The following is a 25,307-nucleotide window of genomic DNA, read 5'->3' as shown; positions in this document are numbered from 1 at the left end:
ACATTACCCAGTATGTGGTAGTCTGGAAGCTAAAAGAATCACAGGTAGCCCAGTCTCTTTTTTTTTTTCCTGAATGTATGTTGCGAAGATTCTATATTAATTTTTTTATTTGTTTATTTATATATATTTTTTTGTAATAAAATCGTTCAATAGACTTGTACGGAACTCCTTGTGTCTATTATAGTTGTCAATTGTACGAAGGAAGCCTTATTTCAAGGTTTTTCCGTACCTACGATATTTAGATGAGGGGGATACGAGCCAACTAGCAGCAAACGGAGTCGTACGATTCAAAATCATTCTTTCCGCATTCTAAAATGAAAAAAAAAAGCGAATCGATAACCCAAAAATTTCACGCAATGGAACAGAATCCAACTCGCAAGGCCCAAGTCTCTGACCCAAGCCGAATATTTTTAGACACTTGCAGGCGGTTGTATAACCGGAAAAAAATTAAAATTCAAAGCTCAAATTTACGACACGAATATCCGACTTTTAAGGAACACAATAAACAACATAGTACATTATAAGAAACTTTTTAAATACTGTTTTGAGTTGAATAATGTAACGGAAAAACACTTGTGTAACGCTTCGTTTATAAGTAATACAAGATAACTCATGCAAAGAATTTTGATTGTGGAGTTCTGATATTGATGGCCAGGTTGCTTGGAAGGTAAGTAACTTTAGCAAAGATATGATTTAGATTCTGTAGGACGGATGTAAAGGTATGCGAGGCATCTACTTCCTGTGATTTGCTACCATAGTTATTGTTATACTATAGGTACACTCGACATGTCATAAAGTATGATACAATTAGTCTAAGAGTTTAGTCATGCCTACATGTATATGACCTCGTGTTCTGATTCAACGCTTATAGATGAGTCATCAGTCAATAATAGACTGGATAGATGATGCAATGAGAATAGTGTATGTTTTGGGGGGAGTGGAGTTGGGGATCTCAAATAGCAAGAGATCAATAAATTTTGTTAAAGTCTCAGCCCCGGGGGGGGGGGGGGGGGTAGGGGAGTGGGGGGGGGGGGGAGGGACTCCTATATATAGAAGGGCTGGGATGCTCTGCAGAATATTTGAAAATGACTGATCCTTGAAAGGTACCCGAGGCTTGTCCAGGTGGCCATGGCAACTAATGATTTCTACCCCTAAAAGGTGTCAATAATCAGAGTGCTAAGTGTTGGAAGTCAGATATTGAACCGAAAAGAAAAAATCCTGATTTACAGCTGTCATTCTGGCTGTCATCTGACAGAGTCAAGAGCCCCTTTTTGGTAATGAATTGTTTTATTATAAATATATTTATCTATCTACAGATATTATACGGACCATTTTTGGAGCATATAAGAGTTCCTATCAAGCTTTGTAAAAAAACTGTCATCAAACATATTTTGTTCTTCATGTCTTATACTTTGTACTGATTATCTATATACCACAATGCACCCTGTTTATCGAACTCAGAAAAGGACTGTGCATTATGAGAGTACACAGCACACCAGCTCACTTTCTACCTGGTCATTTGTATTCAAAATAATGGCTACTCTAACTTGTATGTCATAATAATGAAGAAATACAAAGCGTGCGCGCGTGCTTTGTGCAGTTATAAAGCACGCGAGGGTTGGCAGAACGAGAGAGAAACAAGATAGAAGTGTTAGGAAAAGAACGACACGTGGCGGGGTGCTTCTCGAGTGTTCTGCAAATTACAATAACCGTTATTTTAGATAAGAATGACGCAACTGAAAGTGCATGCGCATGCTGTGTGCTCTCATAAAGCACACGCTCCCAACCAATCAGAACGCCAGATTCAACAGTTATTTTATAAAAATAAAATAAAAAGCCTGCTTGCTGTACTTTGTGAAGTTATAAAGCACTTGGGCATTGGCAGACTGACACTTTAAGAGAGGTGTCACAATTCTCTTTTCTTCTGACAATCTTCTCGTGCGTTATAACTCTACACATCATGCTCTTTCACAGACTTGTTTCTATTTCTTCAATATCTATTAATTACCTGGGCCGACAGGGCAGAAAAACGACAAGCCCGCTACTTTCACGATTTTTTTATTTAACTGAGTTTAATACTCCAAATTTTTAAGCGATTCATTTGTCACTGCTGCTCGAAACTCGTGACGAAATTTTGTCAAATTAGAGTAAAGGCTACTTATTAGTATTCACGAAAATGTCAGTTTTTCTGCTGATCAAAATATCACCTCTCTCAAAGTACACGGCTTTATATCTCAAATACGCATTCAATAAATTTTGGTCGCATTTGATATTTTGCCATTTGGCTCCAAAAGAACGTCTTTACAAAACATTGAGCTTGAATACGTAAAGCTGTCCTTATGGCGAAAGGCCAAAAACCATTCTTCTGCCCTGTCGCCTGGGCCCCTTTTTATCCCGGATTCCCTCCTTCCATCCCCCTCCCCACTCCCCTGATGATTCTAGTGGCTACAGGTATATACTATGTAGTAATACTATGTGAAACAGATATACACCTAGCCACAGGGAGTCCAATAGATCTTATTTGTCTCGGTGTAATGTTTTCCCATGATTTTACAGACCACATGCCATTCCCTTTAGAATAAGATTCTTCATTTGAGTTGTATCCATGTTCATGTGAGTCTATTCGATTGTTTCATCATGTGCAACCATTAAACAAAGAAATGCTACCCTTTGAGATTGAATGGCATGTGGTCAATCCCCAAGTGGATTTGGTCCATATTAACTATAGAGAAAGGGAGCTCAACACAATAGGAAAATATAGGTTAGATTTACAGCTGTAGTATTCAATGCCTGTAAAGGAGACTAGAGTCCAGCAATACCCTGAAAAAACCTGTGGGTTAATCTACTGTAGCTAAGGGCATGGCTAACTCACAGATCAAACCCTGAAATAACCTCTGGGTTGATCTAAGTCAGGGCATGGGCTAACTCACAGATAGAGCCCTGAAACAACCTCTGGGCTAATCTAAGTCAGGGCATGGCTAACTCACAGATTGAACCCTGAAACATCCTCTAGGCTGATCTAAGTCAGGGCATGGCTAACTCACAGATTGAACCATGAAACAACCTCTGGGCTGATCTAATAAGTCAGGGCATGGCTAACTCACAGATTGAACCCTGAAACAACCTCTGGGCTGATCTAAGCCAGGGCATGGCTAACTCACAGATTGAGCCGTGAAACAACCTCTGGGCTGATCTAAGTCAGGGCATGACTAACTCACAGATCGCAAGCCCTGAAACAACCTCTGGGCTGAGGCACAGCTAACTCACAAATCACAAATCGAACCCTGAAACAACCTATGCACTGATGTAAGTCAGGGCACAGGTAACTCACAGATTGAATGCTACACTTTCTCAAATAATTAATTGACATGTTTTGAGGAGGGAGATTGAGGAAAACTTGAGAAAAACATTTCAAATTTAAATCAAGACAAAGGCCTAATGAACTACGGTACAGGACTGTTATTCTCAAAACTAAGTAATACCAAATCCATGACTTAAATTGGGTGAGGTGGCATGAAGAGATGGGGGTAGATGTGGTAAGCAATGATTATTTGGCATTTTTTCCTTAAATATTATTACCGCCTCCTCCATGGTTAACCAACCATTCAAGACCGTCACCAAGTTTTTAAGCACTCCCCCCCCCCCCCCCCCAGTATGTCCCCAAATCATAGTACCCCACCCCCTGCCCCTTAAATAGACTTGTACTAAGTTAATTAATTAATTGATTGATGAATCAAATTAATTTGTAACTTAGTTGACAAAAATTTTGCAAAATTAATATCCTTAGGCTAGCTAAAATATATATATTAACTGTCATACTAACTCGATTAAATAATCAAGAATTAATTTCTGTAATGTTCTCAACGAGTACGGCAATAAATATTACACTAACCATCCAAAATCCAAGGAATGTTGACACCAGTAGCTCCATTTTCAAGGAAAATGTAATCGCTAAAGTCGCAGGTACCCAAGCAAAGTTCCGAGCAGGAATGTGAAGAAGGCTGGAAACATTCTTAATATGGTAGAAGCTTGCAATCTGGTCAAATATTCTAAGCAAAGCCTGCAAATAATAAAAAAAGAAACAAAACACAGTTAACTTTGATTCTAATTTATAAACTAAAAAGATTTGAGATTATTTAAAACAAGCTTGCTAGTAAAGTAGCATGATGTACAACTTATTTTTTTAGTTCGGTATCTTAAAATTTTGATTGGCTGAGCGAGCGAGCGGTCAGTATTATAATCCCATCTATGCCTGCAGGATGTCCAGTATCCTGACTTTGGGCACAGTAATTGCCAATCAAAGGGCTTAAAATAACGGCTGGGCATCAGACAATGTCTGCCCAGAATTGGAACTTGTCCGGTCAAATCTTTGCATTTGTCAGTCATTTTGACCAGTAATGTTAAGCCAGAAACGAGGTATGACAGAGTTAAAACTAATTTGTTGGCTGGTTATCATGACCGGTGACTTACTGGCCGTTATTTTAAGTCCTGCTATGCAGATCTCCTATGTAGCCAGTAAATAGCCTCAATATTAATATTATTTAGAAAATTAACAATTTATTTCTTACCAAAATTAAAGCTGTGAGGAAAACATTATAGAAGCCACCATGAGAGGAGAGGCCATTAGCAATAAGGAGGTCAATCTCTCCATTGAACAAGATCACAAACGGTAAGAACAGGACACAGCCGATGTTAATGGAATGGATAAGCTGAGAAACCGACATCTAGGAAAAAATGTATGACAACTATTGAGTCAGTTTTATGAATACACTGAAGCCATTGCTGAAATGATCTAATAGCCAGTCCTTTTTTCAGGAGGGGAGCACTTAATAGCCAGTGGCTAACAAACCTGTGACCCTCATTCTGTGATCGAATTGGAATTTAGGAGTTGATTTTTGAGGAGGGAGGAAAACCGGAGAATCTGGGGAAAAACCCTTGAAGCATAGGAGAGAACCAACAAACAACTCTACTCATATACGACACCATACCTGGCGGGACTCGAACTCGGGTCGCATTGATGAGAGGCGAGCTCTCACACCGCTACGCCACCCATGCTTCCCAAACGTCTGTTCACACCAGACTTCCCTGCTAGCAGAGTCTCTCCTCTTTCTCTCCCTTCTTTCAGGCGGGGAGGAGGTAGACCTTGCTGACTTAGAGCGTTTCCTTTGATACACTGATGTCCATGATCATGGATGAACAAAACCAGTTTTAAAAGTGGTTTTTACTGGGCACACGTAGTGCACAAGAGCAAATGTAACACACCGTGGCGCCAAATGTTGTTTGACGAGAGCGGCTGTTAAAATCATGACAGCTTTGCTAAGTTACACCACGCAGGCGTGACAAGCATAACGTCCTACATTGGCAGAGTTTATTTTTCTCACTCCACCAAAACAAAAGAAAAATAGGCTCTGCTAGCAGGGAAACGACAGACCTTTTTAAACATGTTTAAAAGTTGTTTACTTTAACTAGTGGCCGTTAACACAATGCGCATGACTAAGTAAACAATTTTCAAACCTTGTTTACAGTAACTAAAACAACCTTGGGGAAGCACAGGAGGTGTAGCAGTGAGAGCGCTCGCCTCTCACCAAGGTGACCAGAGGTCAAGTCCTGCCAGCTCAAAAAACCTTTTTTAAGCCTGTGTAACCTGATTCTGAAATGCTTGAATGTGAGGCTACACAGAAGAAAATTTATTGTTATGGAAAACATGGCTGTGGTGTGAGAAAGGTCAATATATTTTGCTAATACAAAATATGATGCCTAGTGCATGGTATTTCAGGAATCCAAAAAAAAGGTCTAATATTAGATGAAATAGCAAAAGAATTATTCTTTACCTCTTGGACAGTTAAGTAGTTCTTGGAGGTCAGCACAAATATAGCGAGCGATAAGCCATGAATCAAACCAAATATTCCATGCGAAAAAGTAAATTGAAAAGGTATATATGGATCATTTTCTGAACAGTATAGGACAACTAGTATAAGTGAAACAAGTGTGACAAATACAGTAACCAAGCTTGCATGTGCTTTTTCATGGAACCAGATATAGGAAAGGATCATCATCAGTGGACTAGAAGCCAGGCCAAGCTAGAAAAAAAAGATAATTTTACCACAAATGTAAAAAAAAATTTTTGCTTTGGAAAACACTTTAGGAGCTGTAAAGCACTTAAAAAGCAAGAGACACATTACGTCATGCCTCATGTTCCTAAGCTTGCTTTTCATGTGCTCTACAGCTTCAAGTGTGTTATCATGGTACAGCACAGCAACATGTGCTCATATTTTAGGCCAAACAAAAAAAATAAGTGTGTTTCCTGTTGCACGACCGATCCTAATTTTCTTGCGGATTTTTGCCGACCCTAATATTTTTACATTCCTAAATTCACCACAGGGTTCCCAGTAAACTCATTTCCACTTTTATATCAGTAAAATCTGACCTACCAACTCCAATTATTTTTCTTATGCAACAGGAAACACACTTTTTGTTTTTGTTTGGCCTTATATTTTTTAATTATGTAAAGTGTATATTCCTTAATTGCATGAATACAATATATGCCAACCTGTAGCACTTCTGGTCCACCTGATGTGTTTTTGTAGCCATTAGAATAATATTCATTTATTGATATGTGGATAACATAGCAACAAAGGACTGGAAGAGCTTTAAGATGTCTCGTCTGATAAATAAAACTGGGAAAAAAAGCAACAAGATTATTTTTAACCTGAACAAAGGAATTGGATGGATGGAAGGATGGATGGAGGGAGGGATGGATGGATGGATGGATGGATGCATGGATGCAGGGAGGGAGGGAGGGAGGGAGGGAGGGTTGTGGGATGGATGGAAGGATGGATGGAGGGGTGAAGGGATGTATGGATGGATGGATGGATGGATGGATGGATGGATGGATGGATGGAGGGATGGACGGTAACTACCTGCCCCTTCAGCCAGGGGCTTAACAATGATATGTGCATTAGATCAACCAACGTTGGGGCTGTTTCATTGTTATTTTTATCTTTATAAGCGATTTTGAGTCACATGATTGGACCAAAATTTCCTTTCAATGTTAGTGACACCAGGATGGCTGTTTGATCTTGAAGCTTACGAATTAAAGGTCCTTATCAATTTGGGGGGGGGGGGGGGGGGGGGGGGGAATGGGAAAAGAATGACATCTCAGTTTTATATTAAAGTGTATATGACACGAAAACATTCCATCATTTAAAATGTATAGTTTGTTAGTAATAATAAATATATCGTAACAAAATTTGTTTCAAAAGCTTATTTCTTGAGATATTTGCGAAAGTTAATCCCAATTTGTGACGTCATTTTGTTGACACGTACTCTAGATTCAGTAGTAATGTACTAAATATAAATTGTAATTCATATAAATTAACAACAAAAGACATATTTTAGTCAGCTTCATTTGATAGCTTACGTAGTACTCTTCCAATGTTGGAAAATTGAAAAGTGTACTACTTGAAATTAAGATTCTATATTCAAACATATTTCATGTATTTGCAACTAAATCTGGAGACTTGTAAACAAAATGACGTCACAACTCGTGCTAAAAATTTTTGAATTTCTAGAGAAATACGTTTTTGGAACAAATTTAACCGTGATATTCTTATTAATGCCAATAAACTACACATTTTTAACATTAAAATTTTTTCGTGTCATATACACTTTAAACATACCTCCATCGTCTTCTCTTCCTCGATATCCACAGAAATACTAAAATCATCAAAGACTGTAACCAGAGGAAGAAAACATGAAGTCGACTCTTTCTTAAATACGAAGCATTTTTCACTCTTAAGATCATATTTACCACCACAAAGAGAAAAGTAAGAGAAAGAGTATGTCGTAAGCTTGGCTTGTCATTTTGCCCGTTCTGACTTGACTTGGACAATAAGCCTCTTTTTGCACCGTCGTCTTTCATCGCTCGAGGGAGCTTTTCTACCTCAGATCCGAAAAAGGATTTCAGACCATTCATAATGATCGCAAAAAATCAAGAAAGTGGCTGTAAAATTTGGAGATAAACTTATTTTTCCCGTTTGTATTTTCAACAAACGCCTTTCATCTTTCATTGAAATCTTTATTTTGAATCTTCAATGGCTTTGGACAGCGGTATCACTATCGGTACACAGGAAACCCAACGACTGATAAAAAATCCCAAACCTTGTTTCTAAAACAATTATACACATAAAAATTAAAATATCATATGAGGGATATATATAGTCGATATTGAATATATATAATGACATAAGATCGCTAGCAGCATAACAGCTTAGAACTATGGAAACTATTATTTTATACTGATAGGGATACCTGTGGAATTAGGTGATGGGGGAAAAATGTACACTGAATGGGGTGTAAATTAGCTTTCTTTCACTATATGTTTTTTAATAAAAAAAACTTGATAAAGTTAAAGAAAAAAATGATTTTGAAAAGGTAAATTATTGTTCGGACAAATTTCGGTTAAAGGTCGGCGAGAGTTCGGAATGCCCCCCAGAGACCTTTGCAAACATTATAAAACAACATGGCGGATGAAGCTGTGAGAGTAACTTCAAACAAGACATGCGAAACTGCCACAAAAACTATTGAAGCGTTGCGTCTATTCAATGAAAGGTAAGGAAAAAACACCGTAAATTTTCTCTTGCTGCTGAGTATCTATCGTTTTATTCAAAAAATACGATAAATAGAACAGTTCTGGAGTATAAATCTGCGTTTTTGATTCCCCTTCTTGTTGGTTCAGTGTCAAGTACAAGTAAGCTTTATTTCAAAAGGTGTTAAATCAAAGATCAAGGAATATTTCACTTGAAAGGATGCTATTATTTCGTAATGCTATCAACAAGGAAATCTTTGGAGCTAGCTATGAAAAATTCTACGATTTTGTTTTTCCATTTATTATGATCCAAACAAACGTCCAGCGAGACACCTAAATCACCGTACACCTTCATATGTAATTTTAAATGCTTAAGAGCTCATATGTAATTTTAAATGCTTAAGAGCGACTGTCCAGAAATATCGAGCACGGGGCGGCCACAGTCAAAAAATAAAAGTCCTTCATTTTTGGTCTGTAGACACTATTAGATGAGTTTATGAACGTACTGGGGTCGGTTTTTCGATCTACGTAAAAAATCTGGATTTTTTTGAAAAAAACGATTTCACCCCGTGTCGGTCTAAAAATTGCTCAAGAAACGGCTGCGAATTACGCTTTCAAAAACATTCTCGCTCCAAGTGAAAACCCAAGTTACAATCAAATTTGCAACTTAATTCAAGAAAAGGGGTGTTGAACAATTGTTCCAGGTGATTTTAGACGTTTTAAACTAAACTTTAGATAGAAAAAATTGCATTCTTCCAGCACAGTTATTCACAGTCTCGATTTTACCTCACATTTATAAAAGCGATTTTTCACATGTGGCCATTCTCCAATTTTTACAAAACTCAAGCTGTACAATGTTCAAATGATAGAATAACACGAACTACAAAAATTAGTTTGGGTTTTTCCACAGGCCTTATGAAAACTTTATGCGAAGTTGGAAAAATTTGCCATGTAAATATGCAAATTAGCAGTTTGTTTACATCTCCAAACCACAGATCACGGCCGCGAAAAAAGTCATCTAAAATAGTTTTAACAGCTTATTAATCCACACATTAGCCTATCTAAGGACTATCTAAGTATGATTGGCCTTTGTTATTATTTTAAACGATTATTTGTTGAAGTTAAGCCTACACTTCCGGTGTTGAAGACACTCAGCTTGCTTGCCTCGGTGGCATTCCATCGGTGCGTAGTAAACTTAGTAATCATAAGTGACTGTTATCATGCTCTATAAACGTTACTATTCCTCACTAGTGGTATCCAGCTTATCACATAGTATTTTCACATACTGAGTATGCTTGAAAGTTTGCATTACTTTGTAAATAAGCAGGGATCAAACCTGTAAAAGCGGATAATGTGAGCTGATGGCGTGACAAACAACAGTTTGCGCGGAGCCGGACGTGACGTCGTTTGGTACAGTACGTTTTTTATTGCCTGAACATCTTGTGATTTGGCATAAACTAAAGAGAATCACTCATTATCAAGATTTGTTTTTTTTTAGCTGTCATATGTTTTCTTGCTTGATCGAAGTCATGTTTAAAATTGGTTACATGTATGAGTGCAGTTGTAGACGGGTATACAATTCCCCCTCCCCTACCCCACTAGCTTCATGGCTGTACAATAGATCGAATGTATGATAGACTCGCCTGGTTTCGTGGAAGCGTAAATCTGATATAAGACTATGAGAAAAAGGAAAATACATTTTAAAGTATATATATATATATATATATGTATGTATATATATATATATAACATTTTATGTCGATAGTGCGATTTGATAGAACTGTGATCTGAACATGACGAGTGTGTGGCCGAAATGTCCAGGAATTTGATAGTTTCAATCAAATTCCAAAAATTTGTTGTACCTTACCAGGTAGACAAAAATAAAAGCAGCATTTAACAAAGTGTTTATAGTCAGTATAGAAATTTGTTAATTATGGTGAGCATCAGTTATGGAGGCTCGTGAATCATGTTCCTTTCAAGCTATCATTGGTGGTCATTGTGGGTTTGACCCAAAAGAAAGAAGTAGATCTGTCACTAACGTTCCTTTGACAAGATGTAAACGGGATATCGCCGAGGACAAACGATGTTTTAGTATAGTTGAAGTTGAAACCGAGGTCGAATTAATTCTCGCAAGAGTATGTATTTTTGAGCCCTCTAGAAACATAGACAGCCCTACAATCTGTCGGAATCACCGTGCGTTTGGGCGTCAGCTGGAAACGGACATCAGCGAAATGTTCTGTACCCGTAACTCTTTCTTTGCACAAAGCCGATGTCAAAAGGAATCCAAAAGCAGAGTGGGGTTTGAGCAAAAGTGGATCGAAAACTGTGTTAAAAGAGACTGGTGTTTTTCTTACTGTTGGTTCAGGAAGGTTGGTGGATTGCTAGCATTAAATTGACTAATATATACGGTCTATACGACGCCATGACTACTTGCGCAGTGCTCAGTCGTGAAATTGTGCAAGCTTGACGCTACTACATCATTGACTAGGGACTGGTCATAAAATATAGGGGGGGTGGGGGTGTGCAAAATCAGAATAGAATCAGTGTTTTTTATCGTGGCCCACATAAAATGATGCTGAAAATCCTGATGACCCAAAACCAGTTTAGAAGCAAAATTGCAGGCCCACCCATTTTAGTTGTCAAATTTTATCAACAGCCCACCCCTTTTAAGGAGTTCAAAATTATGTGACCCATCCCCTGATTTTGCCCCCCCCCAACCCCCCCGAGGGACGCAAGCTACTTGATTGCAAATCGATGTGGGATGTGGTTCGATGATTCCAGTTAACTTATTATATAAACTAGTTCTTTGATGTCTGAATTCCATGAGACATTAGGATGCGTTCATAATGTATGGCAGAGAGTGGTGGTGAGGGGGGAAGGGGGGGGGGGGGGGGTGGGGGGGGCAGATGAAATTTAGGGGGGATCGGAAAAAGTTTTACCAATAAAAAGAGGGGGTGGGGTGGGTGGGTTGAAAACCTTTTTTCAGAGAAATGGGGGGGGGGGGGGGGGATGCAAAATATTTAGATGAAGCTACGAGAGTTTGCCAGGGGAGGGGGTATATTATTTTTTGGGGGACTTTTGGGTGGTCTTAAGAATTGTTTTGTCATTTAAAGATTTCATCTGCCCCCGCCCCTTCTGCCATACAATATGAACGCAGCCTTATTCAAATCGGGGTCTTTTTGTCGTAAAGAACAATATCATTGAAAGCTCATAGAGAGTCTTGATAACGAGTGATTCTCTTTAGTTTATGCCAAATCACAAGATGTTCAGGCAATAAAAAACGTACTGTACCAAACGACGTCACGTCCGGCTCCGCGCAAACTGTTGTTTGTCACGCCATCAGCTCACATTATCCGCTTTTACAGGTTTGATCCCTGCTTATTTACAAAGTAATGCAAACTTTCAAGCATACTCAGTATGTGAAAATACTATGTGATAAGCTGGATACCACTAGTGAGGAATAGTAACGTTTATAGAGCATGATAACAGTCACTTATGATTACTAAGTTTACTACGCACCGATGGAATGCCACCGAGGCAAGCAAGCTGAGTGTCTTCAACACCGGAAGTGTAGGCTTAACTTCAACAAATAATCGTTTAAAATAATAACAAAGGCCAATCATACTTAGATAGTCCTTAGATAGGCTAATGTGTGGATTAATAAGCTGTTAAAACTATTTTAGATGACTTTTTTCGCGGCCGTGATCTGTGGTTTGGAGATGTAAACAAACTGCTAATTTGCATATTTACATGGCAAATTTTTCCAACTTCGCATAAAGTTTTCATAAGGCCTGTGGAAAAACCCAAACTAATTTTTGTAGTTCGTGTTATTCTATCATTTGAACATTGTACAGCTTGAGTTTTGTAAAAATTGGAGAATGGCCACATGTGAAAAATCGCTTTTATAAATGTGAGGTAAAATCGAGACTGTGAATAACTGTGCTGGAAGAATGCAATTTTTTCTATCTAAAGTTTAGTTTAAAACGTCTAAAATCACCTGGAACAATTGTTCAACACCCCTTTTCTTGAATTAAGTTGCAAATTTGATTGTAACTTGGGTTTTCACTTGGAGCGAGAATGTTTTTGAAAGCGTAATTCGCAGCCGTTTCTTGAGCAATTTTTAGACCGACACGGGGTGAAATCGTTTTTTTCAAAAAAATCCAGATTTTTTACGTAGATCGAAAAACCGACCCCAGTACGTTCATAAACTCATCTAATAGTGTCTACAGACCAAAAATGAAGGACTTTTATTTTTTGACTGTGGCCGCCCCGTGCTCGATATTTCTGGACAGTCGCTCTTAATTTTGCATGATGTAAAGCAATTTCACCATTCTTTTGTGGTATTGTTTATATTCTCGGGTTTGCCCGCAAAATGTTCTAATTTTGTTGGTTAAAGGAGTTTAGGTTCCCAATTCTTGCTGTCTTACTTTAAAGGTTGCTGCAGATTTCACTATTATGCTAACTCAGTAGCTGTAAGCTGCACGCTGAAATTTATTTTTTTTCACTGTCGTCAATCAAATATAATCAACTGCCACCTTTTATATTTTTGACTGACGTACAAAAGTGAAAAACCTGGGGGGGAGGGGCCCAAAACGTGTTTTCAGGACATCGGTAAGTCAAACCTATCATGTGACTACATAATAATAATAATAATAATAATATAATAATAATAATAATAATAATAATAATAATAATAATAATATTGCATAAATAAAAAACATATTTACACTTGCAATAAAATCTAAACTACATATATATATGTATATATAATTTAAAATATTACTAGAAATTCAAAATCAAGTTAACTATCTACAAATCTACTTCATACTTAAAAGCTAAACAAATCTTAAAGGCATTAATAATAATAATAATAAAAATAATAACAACTTTATTAGACAGGGTAACACCGTTACCATAAATGATAATTTTCAGGTGGCCCTTGATAAAATATATACAAAATAGAATAATAATAATAAATAATTGTTAAAAAATAATTACATATCAATTCCCCTCCCCGCCAAACCATCAATGCCCCCTCCAACCCCCCATCCACCCCCTACCCTCCCCCACGCGACGACCCTCCCGCAACCAGGTGTATATGAGATTATATAATAAGCAAAAAATAGATCATCCTAAATATGTAAATTGAAAATTCTAAAAACAAAATCAAAAATATGAGAGTGTATATTCGTAAGAGAACCGCCACACGAAAACAGAGCATCAGGAATTCAGCTGGACAGGGACAGATCAAAGGACAGAAGAACAACATAGAACTTTTTCTTCCGTCCCTCAACCAATTCCCCCCCCACCAAACCACCAATGCCCGCCCCGCATTCTTTAGATATATATGTTTCTACAGTGGAAGATGGGTGGAGGGGGGAGGCAGAGGAAGATCAAGGGGAGGGGTGCAGGGGGTGCTCACCCCTCCCTGGTTACACTTTTTCCTCCTACTTCGAAGATAACCAATTTTGTTTTTTGCCTTTGATTCTAAGGGGTGCACCCCTCCCTGGGTTAACATTACGTGCAGCACCCCTCCCTCAAACAAAATTTTGGAATCACTTGGGTTCATGCTTGCCTAGCTACATGTACTGTATGACCCTGAAATGTGAAGCAAAAATACAGATGTCTGGAATCTCATAGAATGCATGAACATGAAATAGCTCTAACAATGATATGTCCATAATCTTTCCTTTCCTTTTTTTCAGGTCTATGCATGATTCTCCAAATGTTGATGACGATGATTCCAAAAGTGATGAAATAGAAAGAGAAAAGACTGCATCACCATCTCTTGAAATAGCAGAGGAATGTATTGAGTCCTTTATACATCAAGGACTAGAGAATGTTGATAATGAACATGAAGAGCCAGCCTCTACTTTATCTGATACATATAATAGACATCATTTAGAGGTTTCCAAACCATTATCCATTGACGGTTACAAGGAAGGTAGTTTTGATCGCAATCCTAAGTTACAAGAAAATATTTTAAACACTGAAGCATCTCATGATTCTGAGAGGCACAACTTCAAAGAACAAACTACAAATATTATCATGGAAGTTAAAAATATCATCAACACTTGTTTATTAGATGCTGCGAACTTAGATGACAGCTTAAGTATCAATGCTGATGATGATGCTATTGATAATTCTGAAAAAGAACTTAATGAAGTAAAAAAGGAAATTGATCTTGAAGAAAATTCAAAGGAAAGGTTTGGAGAAACGTCTACATTGAATACTGAACATTATGACAGAACTTATTCTAAATCAAAAATGAATGATTCGGTGAAGTCTGATATTGAAGATACTGAAAGTTTTTTAAAGAAAGGCGACAATGTTGCTACTGATGATGATGGAATAAATCGTAACGAAGTAGACGCTACTAAAGATGGTAAAAAAGACAAAAAGAAACACAAGAAGCACTCAAAAAAGAAAAAGAAAAAGCACAAGAAAGAGAAAAAGGCTGAGAAACAGAAAGGGAAAGATTCCAAGGTATCAGAGGAGAAAGGGGCAAAAGGTGATGATGAAAACAGTCTGGAAGATCAAGTATTTGGTAAGATTTTGAACAATACATGTAGCTATGATCTTGAAAGTAAGATTAAGAGTAAAAAGTGTAGATTTTGGTAAAAACAAAAACCTATGCGTTTTATCTGTAATCTTACATGTACATTAAATGTCATATCAAAACGTGAAAGCATCAAAGATACTAACAGCTACTGTATAATCGCCACCCGGTTAGCCCAGTAGGTAAGAGTGTTGGTCTGTTGTGCAGGAGGTCGTGGTTCAAGCCTTGGCTGGACAACACTCGGGTCTTAAAATAACTGAGGAGGTGCTGCCTTTGTAGTAATAGAGAGCTTACGAATCGACGACGACTTCTAGTGACGTCACCAACTAGGTTGGCGTCGTAAGTGGCGTCGTAATAGAATTTAGCTTACGAAGGTAGCACGACGGCATGCCGAAAACGCGCGTGCGCGTCTACATTAATTTCCCGCCAAAAGGTTTCAATTTAATTTTCATCGGTTTTTTTGAGACTTGTAACTGTTGTTTCTTTGTTTTTATGTTTGACTCGTAAAATTTAACAGTTTTCTTTTGAAACACTCTATCCTTTGTTTCCTTGTTTACATGCCGAACTTCAGAGAGACGAGACTTTGTATTTTACATGCTTACCGAAAAGGATTTATTAAGAACAGAGAGTTTGTTTTACTTTACGATGCCTATACTTCAAAAAACCCAGATTTTCCCTATTGGAACTATGACCGTTTTGAGCTAGACTTGTTAACAGATGATGAATGCAAGGCCCAATTTCGATTCTTCAGGCAAGACATCTATAAACTTGCTGAGGAGCTCCAATTACCAGATGAAATTGTAACATACAATGGCTTGGTAGTTGGATCAATTCCTGCTCTATGTATTTATCTGAAACGTTTTGCTTACCCTTGCCGATATGGAGATTTGGTTCCTCACTTTGCTAGACCAGTTCCTGAACTTTGTATCATTACTAATCACATGATTGACTGGATCTATAACCGCTGGCATCATCTACTTACAAGGTACAATCATACTCTTCTCTCCCCGGCAAATATTGTTTTGTATGCTGATGCAGTTCATCAGTCAGGTGCAGCTTTGGACAACTGTTGGGGGTTTGTAGATGGAACGGTTCGTCCAGTGTGTCGTCCTGGTAGGAATCAGCAAATTATATACAATGGACACAAACGTGTGCATTCAATCAAATTTCAATCTGTTGCTCTACCGAATGGATTAGTCGGCAACCTTTTTGGTCCAGTAGAAGGCAAACGTCACGATAGTGGTATGCTAGCCTCTTCTGGTTTACTGCAAGATCTCCAAAGATTCTCTTATAACCCAATTACTGGCTCAACGATGTGCATATATGGAGACCTTGCTTATCCTTTACGACCACAGCTACAAACTCCTTATAGAGGTGCAGTACTTACACAAAATCAACGAGATTATAACAAATCTATGAGCTCTGCTAGAGTCTCAGTAGAATGGATTTTTGGGGACATAATAAACTACTTTAAATTTTTGGATTTTAAGAACAACCTTAAAATAGGTCTAAGCGCAGTTGGCAAGATGTACATAGGATGTACCCTAATGCAAAATGCACGCTCAATTTTGTATGGATCTATTACTTCACAGTACTTTGGTATCGATCCGCCTGCCCTACATGATTATTTCATCTAATTGATTAAGTAATGTTTTACCCTTGATAGCCAAGTGAATAAGAACAGTGAAGACCAGTAGTCTATGGTTTTTATTGATGTCTGGCAAACAAAATTTCCAGCTGAATATAAAATGTGGCTATAATCAGTAATAACTTATTATAAAAACAAATGTCATTTTAAGTCAATCAATTTAAGGCAAATAATTTTGTCAAAATTAATTTTTTACCAATTGACAATTAAGATGTTCCATTTCATTCAAAAATGCAATTCAATTACTTGATTGTAAATTAAAAAAATCGAAATCGAACAAATCGTAACTGAATCATCAATGAAAAGGCATGTATACTTTACTTGTCTTTTTTCAACAGCTCATGAAATACCTGAGCTTGGGTATTTTGCTGATTCATGAACATTTGCATGAACATTTGAAACTGTTGTTGCTGGGTTTTCATTTGATCTTGTACCAGCCTTACCATTTCCTGCTGTTGCTCAAACATTCTTCGTTGTTCAACTTTCGCTCTTTCTTCCTGCTGCTTCTTTATTTCCAACTCTGCCTTTCTTAACTCGAATTCTTTCTCAGTGGATTCTTTTAGATATTCCATGGCATCAGTTTGTTTCCTTCTCTTTTTTGGTGTGTCACTGCCATCTTTCTTTTGTTGCGAGAGGCGTTCCATTGCCTTGTTTCTCATTTCCTCTGCCAACTCCTTATTTTTCTCCATCTTCTTTTTATCTTCCTCTGATGATTTCTCGGCCAACTCCTCCTGCTCGTCTCTTAACTGAATGTAGTTTTCCATAATTTCATCCAGCTCGGTTTTTTCTGGAGAAATCCCAGATGCGCTTTTTTCGGTCCTTTCTTTCTTCTTAAATTCCCTTTCCATAATTTTCATCCTGTCCCGAATGGCCTTCTGAGAAACAGTAAATGTAGGTTTCTCTTGGCGACTGTTTAGACTCTCTGCGATTCTGTCTAGGCAGTTTCCTCGTTCCCGGCTCCCTGCTTTGAACTTCCACAACTCAAAAAGCATCATCTCTCTTCCTAGAAAAACATCGTGATCACTTGACCATTTCATTTGTGAAATCCTATTCAAAAAAAAAAAAAGTATTACAAATTATAATGGAATCAACAGAAAAGTTTCAGTGCACAATTTTCTTTAGTCTTTGTTTGATTTGTTTTTTGTTTTTGGAGGAAGATTTGTTTGTTTGTTATTTTTTGTGTGTCTGTGTGTGTTATGTTGTTGTTATGTTTTCCCTTTGACTAATTATTTCTATTTATCTCAATGATAAAAATATTTTTACACTGAACAACCTTTTTGGTTAAATAAGCTTAATGCATGTAAACTATCCGACATCTTGCTCTGAGCATATTTTAGATCGTTTGATTTTATTGCAGGCCGTTATACTAGCTTCTCAATCTTTTAATAAAACACAGTTTAACTAAACACCGTTTTGATGTGAACGGGGTTGTATTGCTCATAAGCTTAAACTTGTAAGCTTAAATATAAATAACAAATTATTTTTCAAACTGACTGTACATTCATTGAAAAGTTCAACTTTTAATAAGTAGGGCCAGCTGTATTTCAGTAAAAGAAGTTACTTATCTCATTACCTGAAGCACCAATAACATTTATTAAGGAATATAAAGAAGAAGCAATGTAAATGCAATGTAAGATAAAACGTATTTCAATTCAAAGGCGAAAACTAAAAAAACTGATTGCTGCATTCTAGCCCGGCATTTATAAGCCAATTTAAAAAAGTTGAATGAGATATTCACTCTTATATATTCAAAAGTTCTTCTTTTCAGTCTAATCAATGACTGTTATCGTAATTATCTCAAATTTATCTCGATAAAACCAAACCTACTTTGTGTTGTTGGCTGCCATGATGACTGGATAATCTTCTGGCTTGTAAAACTAGGCAAAGAAATATGAAAACCTTCACATTAGACTATAAAAGGAATAAAAAGCGAAATTTTACAAATGCTACATGGTTTTCAAAGATTTTTGATTAAAAAGACTCGAAAATATATAAGTAAAATACATCACATACCTTGAGGTGTAGGACGACGTCAAATTACTGCTTTAGAGGTCGTCGTCGGTCTGAAGACGACGGTCCACATGACGTCACTTCCTGCTGCGCATGCGTAGTAACGGTGTTCTCATAAACGGCGTCGTCGTCGTCGTGCAAACGGTCGTCGATTCGTAAGCTCTCTAATATCTGCAAGTGGTTAGACCTTCAAGTCTTCTCAGATAAGGACTTTAAACCGTAGGCCCTGTCTCCCAACCCTTCCTAACCTGCAGTAAAATGGGGGACATAAAAGAACCTGTTGAATTATTCATATAAGAGCAGGGGATTGTCTCCTGGTTCAACAGCCTATCCCTGTCTGGAGGCATATAACACTAATGTACTAACAAATCACTCATGATTGTAAGCTGCATGACTGCTACTAGCGCCTTAATATGCAGCCTGTAAAGTCCTCCACTGGTCTTTAATGCTATACAAGAACCCATTATTATTATTATTATTATTATTATTATTATTATTATTATTATTATTATTATTATTATTATTATTATTATTATTATTATTTCTTTATGCCGTCAAATGAAAACAATATTTTGTTTTACTGTCAGAATGGTTCAAGCTTACCCCCTAATGGTTCCATGATACATGTATTTTCATTCAAACATTGAAAATTAAAAATTATTATTCTTTCTGAGAGTACGCAGACTTGGGATTCAAAATGATAACCCATTAAAACTCAAATTCTGATTGGACTACCATATTCAAGTCTAAAATTATACTTATCATTGTTTATTGGCTTTCCATGTTTGAATGGTTCCTTGCTTGCTTTGGCTCTTTAGTAATAACTGCTGTTTGGCTTTGCAGTGATTGCATTTTGTCGTTTCCTATTTGATGTTTTTTTTGTGTGTGTCTTTTGTTTTTTATTTTTGTTTTTGTTTTGTTTTGTTTTTGTTTGTCTATTTTGGTTGTCAAGTAGCTTTTAAATATTTCTGTCATGATTATGAATAATTGTTATGCTTACATATTTCAAGCCCAGCAAATATTTCTCCAACAAGCTGTTAAGAAAAATATTTATTTTTTTATTTTATTTTTTATTTTTTTACAAATTTAGAGATGGACACTGATGTCCCCTCCAGCAGCAGTAAATATTTAACCATTGTGAAAGATTCACTGGAATCAAAGCCACACCAAAAGAGAAAAATTGCATCCATAGTTACATGTGTGTCATCAGCCAATGCGAATACCTTGTCTGATAAAGGAGAACCAGGTTTTAAAGAAGAGCCTATATCACAAAAGCACAAGGAGACCAGTAAAGTTGATCATTCTACAATACAGTCTTCTGAAAGGAGTTCCAAGTCGAATGAGAGCATCAAAGATGAGGTAAAATCCAACGTAAGCACCTTGTCTAGCAAAGGTGAACAGGGTACCAAAGACGATTCTACATCACAAAGGTACTGGGAGACCAGCCAAATTGATAAATCAAAAAGACGGTCTTCTGAAAGGAGTTCCAAGTCGAATGAGGTTAAAGAGGGAGAGCTTCACAGACAATTGTCCAGTGCAAGCACATCAGCTGAGGCCAAAGACCAAGTCAAGCGTGACAATACAAGTTACCATAGTGATAAGTCCTTTGGTGAAAAACACAAGAAAAGTAAAAAGAAGCGTAGACATCGGTCACGTGAGGAAGAAAGTAGAGAGTCCCCACAAAGTGTTGGTAGATTTTCAAAAAGCAGTACTCAAAGTGAAGAATACAAAGAGAAAGAGGAGAAAAAGAAAAGTGAATCTAGCGAAAGAGATGTAAGGAAACTCTCCAGGCATCATTCCCACGAGAGTTCAAGAACATCTTCACACTCGGAGCATCAGAAATCAAGGATTAGTCGAAGCGGGTCAAGAGAATCAGAAGAGTTTCAAACGTCTGAGATTCGACAACGTCCACGAAGCAAATCAAAGGACCGGCGGTCTAGAAAGCATGGCAAAAGGTCCAGAAGCAAATCAAAGCACCGTCGAAGCAGAAGCAGATCAGTTGACAAGTCATCAAAGGATCGTCGTGAATCAGGGAGGACATCAATGGGTGTGCAAACAAAGGAGGACCACCTGAGCAGAAGCAGATCGGTGGACAAAACATCAAAGAATCGGTATAGATCTAAGAGCAAATCATCGGATGGGTCCAATGACGAAATAAAGGAGAAGCGGCCAAGAATTCGAGGAAGATCAAGAAGCAGATCAATGGAAAAGGGTGAAAGGCGAAAAAGAGACTCCCAAAGATCTAGAAAGAAGTCAAATGCACCAACCAAAAAGCGTGCCTTGTCAAGGAGCATCTCAAGGGAGAGGTCCCCAAGAGACCAAAAGTCACCTTCAAGAAAACATGCCTCAAAAGAAAGGTCCCCGATTCGTGTAGAGTCAAATGCACCACCCAAAAAGCGTGCCTTGTCAAGGAGCACCTCAAGGGAGAGGTCCCCTAAAAAGCGTTCTCAAACGTCAACGGAGGTTCTTTCTGATTACAACACCAATTCGAATGAGGACTCCACAAGTATTTTGAACACAGTAAGATCGTTTGCAACCTCTATGGTTGAGAAACAGTCTTCAAAAGAGAGGTTAGTCCAGGGAACTAATAAAACTATTGATAATACAGATTCATTAAAGGAAGGAAAAGAAGAAGTTAAAGATGAAGAACACGTGAATAGAATATCAAAAGATGGAAATAGTGGAAAAGTTGTAACAAAGGAGGACTCAGAAGATGAAAGGTAAGGAGGACTGCACTAGTTTAAGTTTCTGAATAAATACACTCCTGGAAACGGCCGAGAGAATTACTGATGAATGCTAGCACATTTTCTTCCTATCTTTCGTTCCTTTTTTCATACCTTCCTGTATTCCAGCCTGCCTTGCATCTTCTTCCCTTGCTACTTTCCTTCTTTCCTTTCTTCCTTGCTTTCCGCAGTCCTTGCTTGCCTACCTGCCATTGTTCTTTTTTGTTGTTATTTCTTCAAAGCTCCATTTATTCATTTTTTTCATATTGACATTGTTGATCTCCTCTTTTTTTATAGAAAACAATTTGAAGCTAATGAGACTTCAGAAAATGTACGAACATCCAAGAACAGTAATAGGCCAGATGAAAAAGAAATATTAGCTGATACTTCTGAAGGAATTAAAACTATTGAAGATGCACTTGATTTAGAAAGGGAAAAAAACCTTGAATCTTCAGCGTCATTAGACACCAAGCCCTGTATTGAAAAGGCAAATGTTGAACCAGAAGACCAGCATGATGCAAAAGGGATAGATGTATATAATAAAACTGTTGGAAGCGATCAAGCAATGGATACAACTTCAGGAAGCATTTCCCATCAAGATGTGGCAAGCGTCATGAATAACGAACGCTCGAATCAAAATTCTGCTGCAAATATGAACATTCAGATACCTCCCCCTCCTCCTCACTTATTAACTCAGAATGAGCTTGCAAATTCAAATCTCCCAAGGGGTCCACCCCATAATAAGGGTAATCTCGTTTGTCCGCCCGTGGTTAATCCCTTTGTGAGAACTTTTCCGGATCAAGGAACGACCATGAACAGTGCTCCGATTAATCAGCAACCCCAAAGTGTCCAACAATGCCCTGCTCCTCTAAATATGTTTGGTCCTCAACCACAGTCTGCTAATCAAATTGCCCTTGATCAGTCGCATACGGTTTTTACTGAAAATGTTGTACCACAGGGGTTTGCTTTAGGACCTAATCAGGAACCTTTAAAAGATAACACTAGTGCACCTTCACCGTATATTCAGCAGTCTTCTTTGCTTGGGCTACCAACCTCTGCTAGTGTTATACCCTTTCTTGACGATGAAGGACCAAAAATATTACCTGAGGAGAAAGAAAAGCCCTCGAACATTTGGGTCAAAACTGATGCGGTTGACACCAACCATGCGCAGGCGTTGGTGCCTAGTCCAGTAGACATGGATATGTCGTCGCCTGAGGAGGATATTATCGAAAAAATGAATGAGGAGTTTTGGGAAAATGAAAGAAAGGGAACTAAAGAGGATGACAACAGTGTTCGCAAGGAAAAGAGTCTTGAATCACAGTATGATACTTGCACGCAAGTGCAGGATGAACGAGAGGAGTATGACCCTGAGCACTTTGTCTCCAACACCAGTCCGAAACAGAAAAAGAAGAAAGATAAAACCAAGAAACACTCGGATTCCAAAACTAAAGTTCAGGTGAGTATGGTTGGCAGTGTGACCTATAGACCTCCTCGGCTCTGACGTAATATTGTCCCATTTCAGACCACGTGTCATTCCCTAGAGTATCATTTCTTTGTTTAAGGTATACGCTCGGTTGCACATGAGAAGACACATGAATATGGATATGACTCAAACAAAGAATATTATTCTCAAGGGAATGACACGTGGTCTGAAATGGGATCAACATTACGCTCGAGCGCTCAAGAGCCGAGGAGGTTTATTGGTGAGGGTTTTTGATGGAGAAAGCTTCATATGACTGAAGCGTTCGTGACGCGATCTTTACGGTTACGTGTCCAAGCATTTTCATTGGATGAACGGTATTCATGGGTGCTGTGATTGGTTCAAATGATGTCCTCATTTTTGTGCCTTACCACCATGACCATGACGGTAACGTGTCCGAGCATTTTTTATTGGATGAACGGTATTGTCACGCGCTCGGATTGGTCCAAAAGATGCCGTCAATTAAACGCTACGGACGCACACACCGATCGTTTCATATTCTTCGCTTGGACGTTACATCATCAAGGCCATGTTGGTGGTACTTAACAAAAAATTTCGCATTAGCCTGTTTTGATACCACCAACATGGCCGAGATGATGTAACGTCCAAACGAAGAATAGGGAGCATTGGGTAGATAGATGCCAAATCGTTTTGTTATGACTCCTACTTGAGAGAAATACTTAGCTTTGTTCTTCTTCAACTGTCCTTGTTTTACGAGGGTAACACTTAATATCCATTGCCCAACAGACCTGTGGCCCACGTTGCATAATCGAATTGGTATTTAGGAGTTAATTTTTGTGGAGGGAAGAAAACCGGAGAACCCGGAGAACCCTTGAAGCACAGGAGAGAACCACATAGGAACTCTACTCACATACGACAGCGAGCCCAGCGGTACTCGAAACCGGGTCACATGATGAGACGCAAGATCTCTCACAGCTACGCCACGCGTGCTTCTCATTAGGTGAAGTTTACATATCAGTTTGTATATTTTATTGACACAGTCGCTTATCGATAAGCTGCATAGACAAGCGCGTGTTGAAGACGAAGTCAAGATAGTCCTGAAGGATTACTACAAGCACAGGGAAATCAATAAAAATGAATACAAAGATATTCTGAGAAAAGCAGTACCCCAGGTACGTAAAGAACAAGAAATATCGTCCACTGCATGCAAGGCAAATTTTGTCAAGAACCGTTTATTTCCTTTTTATTCACGATTTTTTTGAAATTTGTTACTTTTCTTTTCTTTTCTCTCTTCCTTTCCTCTCAATTTCCCTTCATTTCTCTTCCCATCCATTTTTTCTCTTGCCTTTTTTCTTCACAGTTTTCTCTTCACATTGTTTTCTCTTCACATTGTTTTCTCTTTAGTTACACATTAGTTACTTTCTCTCCTCTCCTCTCCTCTCCCTCCCCTCCCCTCCCCTCCCCTTATAATTATAATTATTTGAAACTGAATTAATTATTTCTTCGTTGCTACAGGTTGCCAACTCAGACCATTCCATCGATCCAGAAAGAATTCGCTCACTAGTAAAAAAGTATGTGGCAAAAATGAAAGGGCAACGCCACCTCAAACCAAAAAGCTAACAGCTGACCTTAATTTTTTTGTTTTTCTACACACAAAAAAAAGTTAATGTAATATAAAATATATGTACATAGCTGTTTGTATTAAGAATGGTCACGCGAGATGATACCCATGTTGGATGGAAGAGTTTATCAAATTTCATTAAAAATAGGACATTTGCATTATGGTTGCACTATCTTCATCTACCAGAATCCCTCGCACACTTTATTTTGTTCAGTTAATTACCACCAGTTTTCTTACTATTCTCACAAGGAATATGAAATAATATAAAAGAATAAGAAATAATATAAGAAATAATATGAAAGAAAATTTGCAAAACATTTGGTTAGTGAGAGTCAAATGATGCCATCATGCTAACAAGCCATTGCTACTCCGATTGCTATTGCAACTTTAGAGATGTCAGCGCCAATCAAAAATTTACTAAAACCTGTTGTATATTTGATTGAGGGAGGCCAAAACATGAGAAAATGTGCCCCATTTGGAGTTTTCTGGTGACCAGAAACATGAATGAAAACTATGAATCATGCTGATGTAGTAATGGTTTATGCATTCCATTTTGCCTTCCAGTTCAAAATACCCTTTGGTTTTTGATGTAAAAAAATTATATTAAAAATATTCCTATGATTCACTATATGCAATCCTTTCTGGTGACATAAGCTGAGCAAACATTGAGGGGTTTCTCAGTTACTCAGGGTAGGCCTTGTTTTGTTGTTTTGGGGGG

At 37.9% G+C, this 25,307-nt stretch overlaps 4 protein-coding genes and 1 long non-coding RNA gene across 7 annotated transcripts; 3 read left to right on the top strand and 2 right to left on the bottom strand.

The window, feature by feature from the left end:
* Positions 1-1,093: 1,093 nt before the first annotated feature.
* Positions 1,094-6,763, top strand: LOC148905515 (uncharacterized). Its single transcript, XR_016121730.1, has 3 exons — positions 1,094-1,274; positions 4,580-4,669; positions 6,037-6,763. It is a non-coding gene; the product is annotated as an uncharacterized LOC148905515 (long non-coding RNA).
* Positions 3,697-8,068, bottom strand: LOC116303699 (uncharacterized). 2 transcript variants are annotated; one of them, XM_031713286.2, is made up of 6 exons: positions 7,811-8,068; positions 7,680-7,732; positions 6,551-6,677; positions 5,832-6,080; positions 4,569-4,724; positions 3,697-4,060 (listed from the first exon to the last, which is right to left on the bottom strand). In XM_031713286.2, exons 1-6 carry the CDS (start codon positions 7,973-7,975, stop codon positions 3,836-3,838), a joined length of 975 nt encoding a protein of 324 aa, XP_031569146.1. In that variant the 5' UTR covers positions 7,976-8,068; the 3' UTR covers positions 3,697-3,835. The 2 variants fall into 2 exon arrangements, with proteins under 2 accessions (XP_031569146.1, XP_031569145.1); XM_031713285.2 differs by having other exon boundaries at positions 3,698-4,060; positions 7,680-8,068.
* Positions 8,069-8,517: 449 nt separating this feature from the next.
* On the top strand, positions 8,518-25,219 carry LOC116303698 (uncharacterized). Of its 2 annotated transcripts, XM_031713283.2 has the most exons (6): positions 8,518-8,610; positions 14,293-15,134; positions 19,895-21,524; positions 21,825-22,983; positions 24,009-24,140; positions 24,484-25,219. In XM_031713283.2, the coding sequence occupies exons 1-6, from the start codon at positions 8,522-8,524 to the stop codon at positions 24,586-24,588; spliced, it is 3,957 nt and encodes a 1,318-aa protein (XP_031569143.1). In that variant the 5' UTR covers positions 8,518-8,521; the 3' UTR covers positions 24,589-25,219. The 2 variants fall into 2 exon arrangements, with proteins under 2 accessions (XP_031569143.1, XP_031569144.2); XM_031713284.2 differs by lacking the exons at positions 24,009-24,140; positions 24,484-25,219 and adding an exon at positions 23,755-24,000.
* LOC148905514 (uncharacterized) lies at positions 15,701-16,805 on the top strand. The gene has a single exon (XM_089040107.1). It carries the CDS (start codon positions 15,704-15,706, stop codon positions 16,781-16,783), a length of 1,080 nt encoding a protein of 359 aa, XP_088896233.1. The 5' UTR covers positions 15,701-15,703; the 3' UTR covers positions 16,784-16,805.
* On the bottom strand, positions 17,112-18,667 carry LOC116302030 (uncharacterized). Its single transcript, XM_089040218.1, has 2 exons — positions 18,622-18,667; positions 17,112-17,841 (listed from the first exon to the last, which is right to left on the bottom strand). The coding sequence occupies exons 1-2, from the start codon at positions 18,639-18,641 to the stop codon at positions 17,112-17,114; spliced, it is 750 nt and encodes a 249-aa protein (XP_088896344.1). The 5' UTR covers positions 18,642-18,667.
* Positions 25,220-25,307: the final 88 nt, after the last annotated feature.

The sequence above is a fragment of the Actinia tenebrosa genome, unplaced genomic scaffold, assembly GCF_029948245.1.
Source record: "Actinia tenebrosa isolate PJP-AT-01 unplaced genomic scaffold, QUT_ActTen_1.0 PGA_scaffold7__59_contigs__length_16204524, whole genome shotgun sequence".
In the NCBI taxonomy this organism is placed as follows: domain Eukaryota; kingdom Metazoa; phylum Cnidaria; class Anthozoa; order Actiniaria; family Actiniidae; genus Actinia; species Actinia tenebrosa.
This window is presented reverse-complemented; position numbering and strand designations above follow the sequence as displayed.

Excerpts from the sequence above, each read along its gene's own strand:
- LOC116303698 (XM_031713283.2), top strand. The coding sequence starts at position 8,522 with ATGGCGGATGAAGCTGTGAGAGTAACTTCAAACAAGACATGCGAAACT. Across the intron at positions 15,135-19,894 it reads TCTGGAAGATCAAGTATTTG|AGATGGACACTGATGTCCCC; the intron begins GTAAGATTTTGA and ends TTACAAATTTAG. Across the intron at positions 21,525-21,824 it reads GAGGACTCAGAAGATGAAAG|AAAACAATTTGAAGCTAATG; the intron begins GTAAGGAGGACT and ends CTTTTTTTATAG.
- LOC148905514 (XM_089040107.1), top strand. The coding sequence starts at position 15,704 with ATGCCGAACTTCAGAGAGACGAGACTTTGTATTTTACATGCTTACCGA.
- LOC116303699 (XM_031713285.2), bottom strand. The coding sequence starts at position 7,975 with ATGAATGGTCTGAAATCCTTTTTCGGATCTGAGGTAGAAAAGCTCCCT. Across the intron at positions 6,081-6,550 it reads GTGGACCAGAAGTGCTACAG|CTTGGCCTGGCTTCTAGTCC; the intron begins GTTGGCATATAT and ends TTTTTTTTCTAG. Across the intron at positions 4,061-4,568 it reads TCCTCACAGCTTTAATTTTG|GCTTTGCTTAGAATATTTGA; the intron begins GTAAGAAATAAA and ends TATTATTTGCAG.
- LOC116302030 (XM_089040218.1), bottom strand. The coding sequence starts at position 18,641 with ATGGCAGCCAACAACACAAA. Across the intron at positions 17,842-18,621 it reads ATGGCAGCCAACAACACAAA|GATTTCACAAATGAAATGGT; the intron begins GTAGGTTTGGTT and ends TTTTTTGAATAG.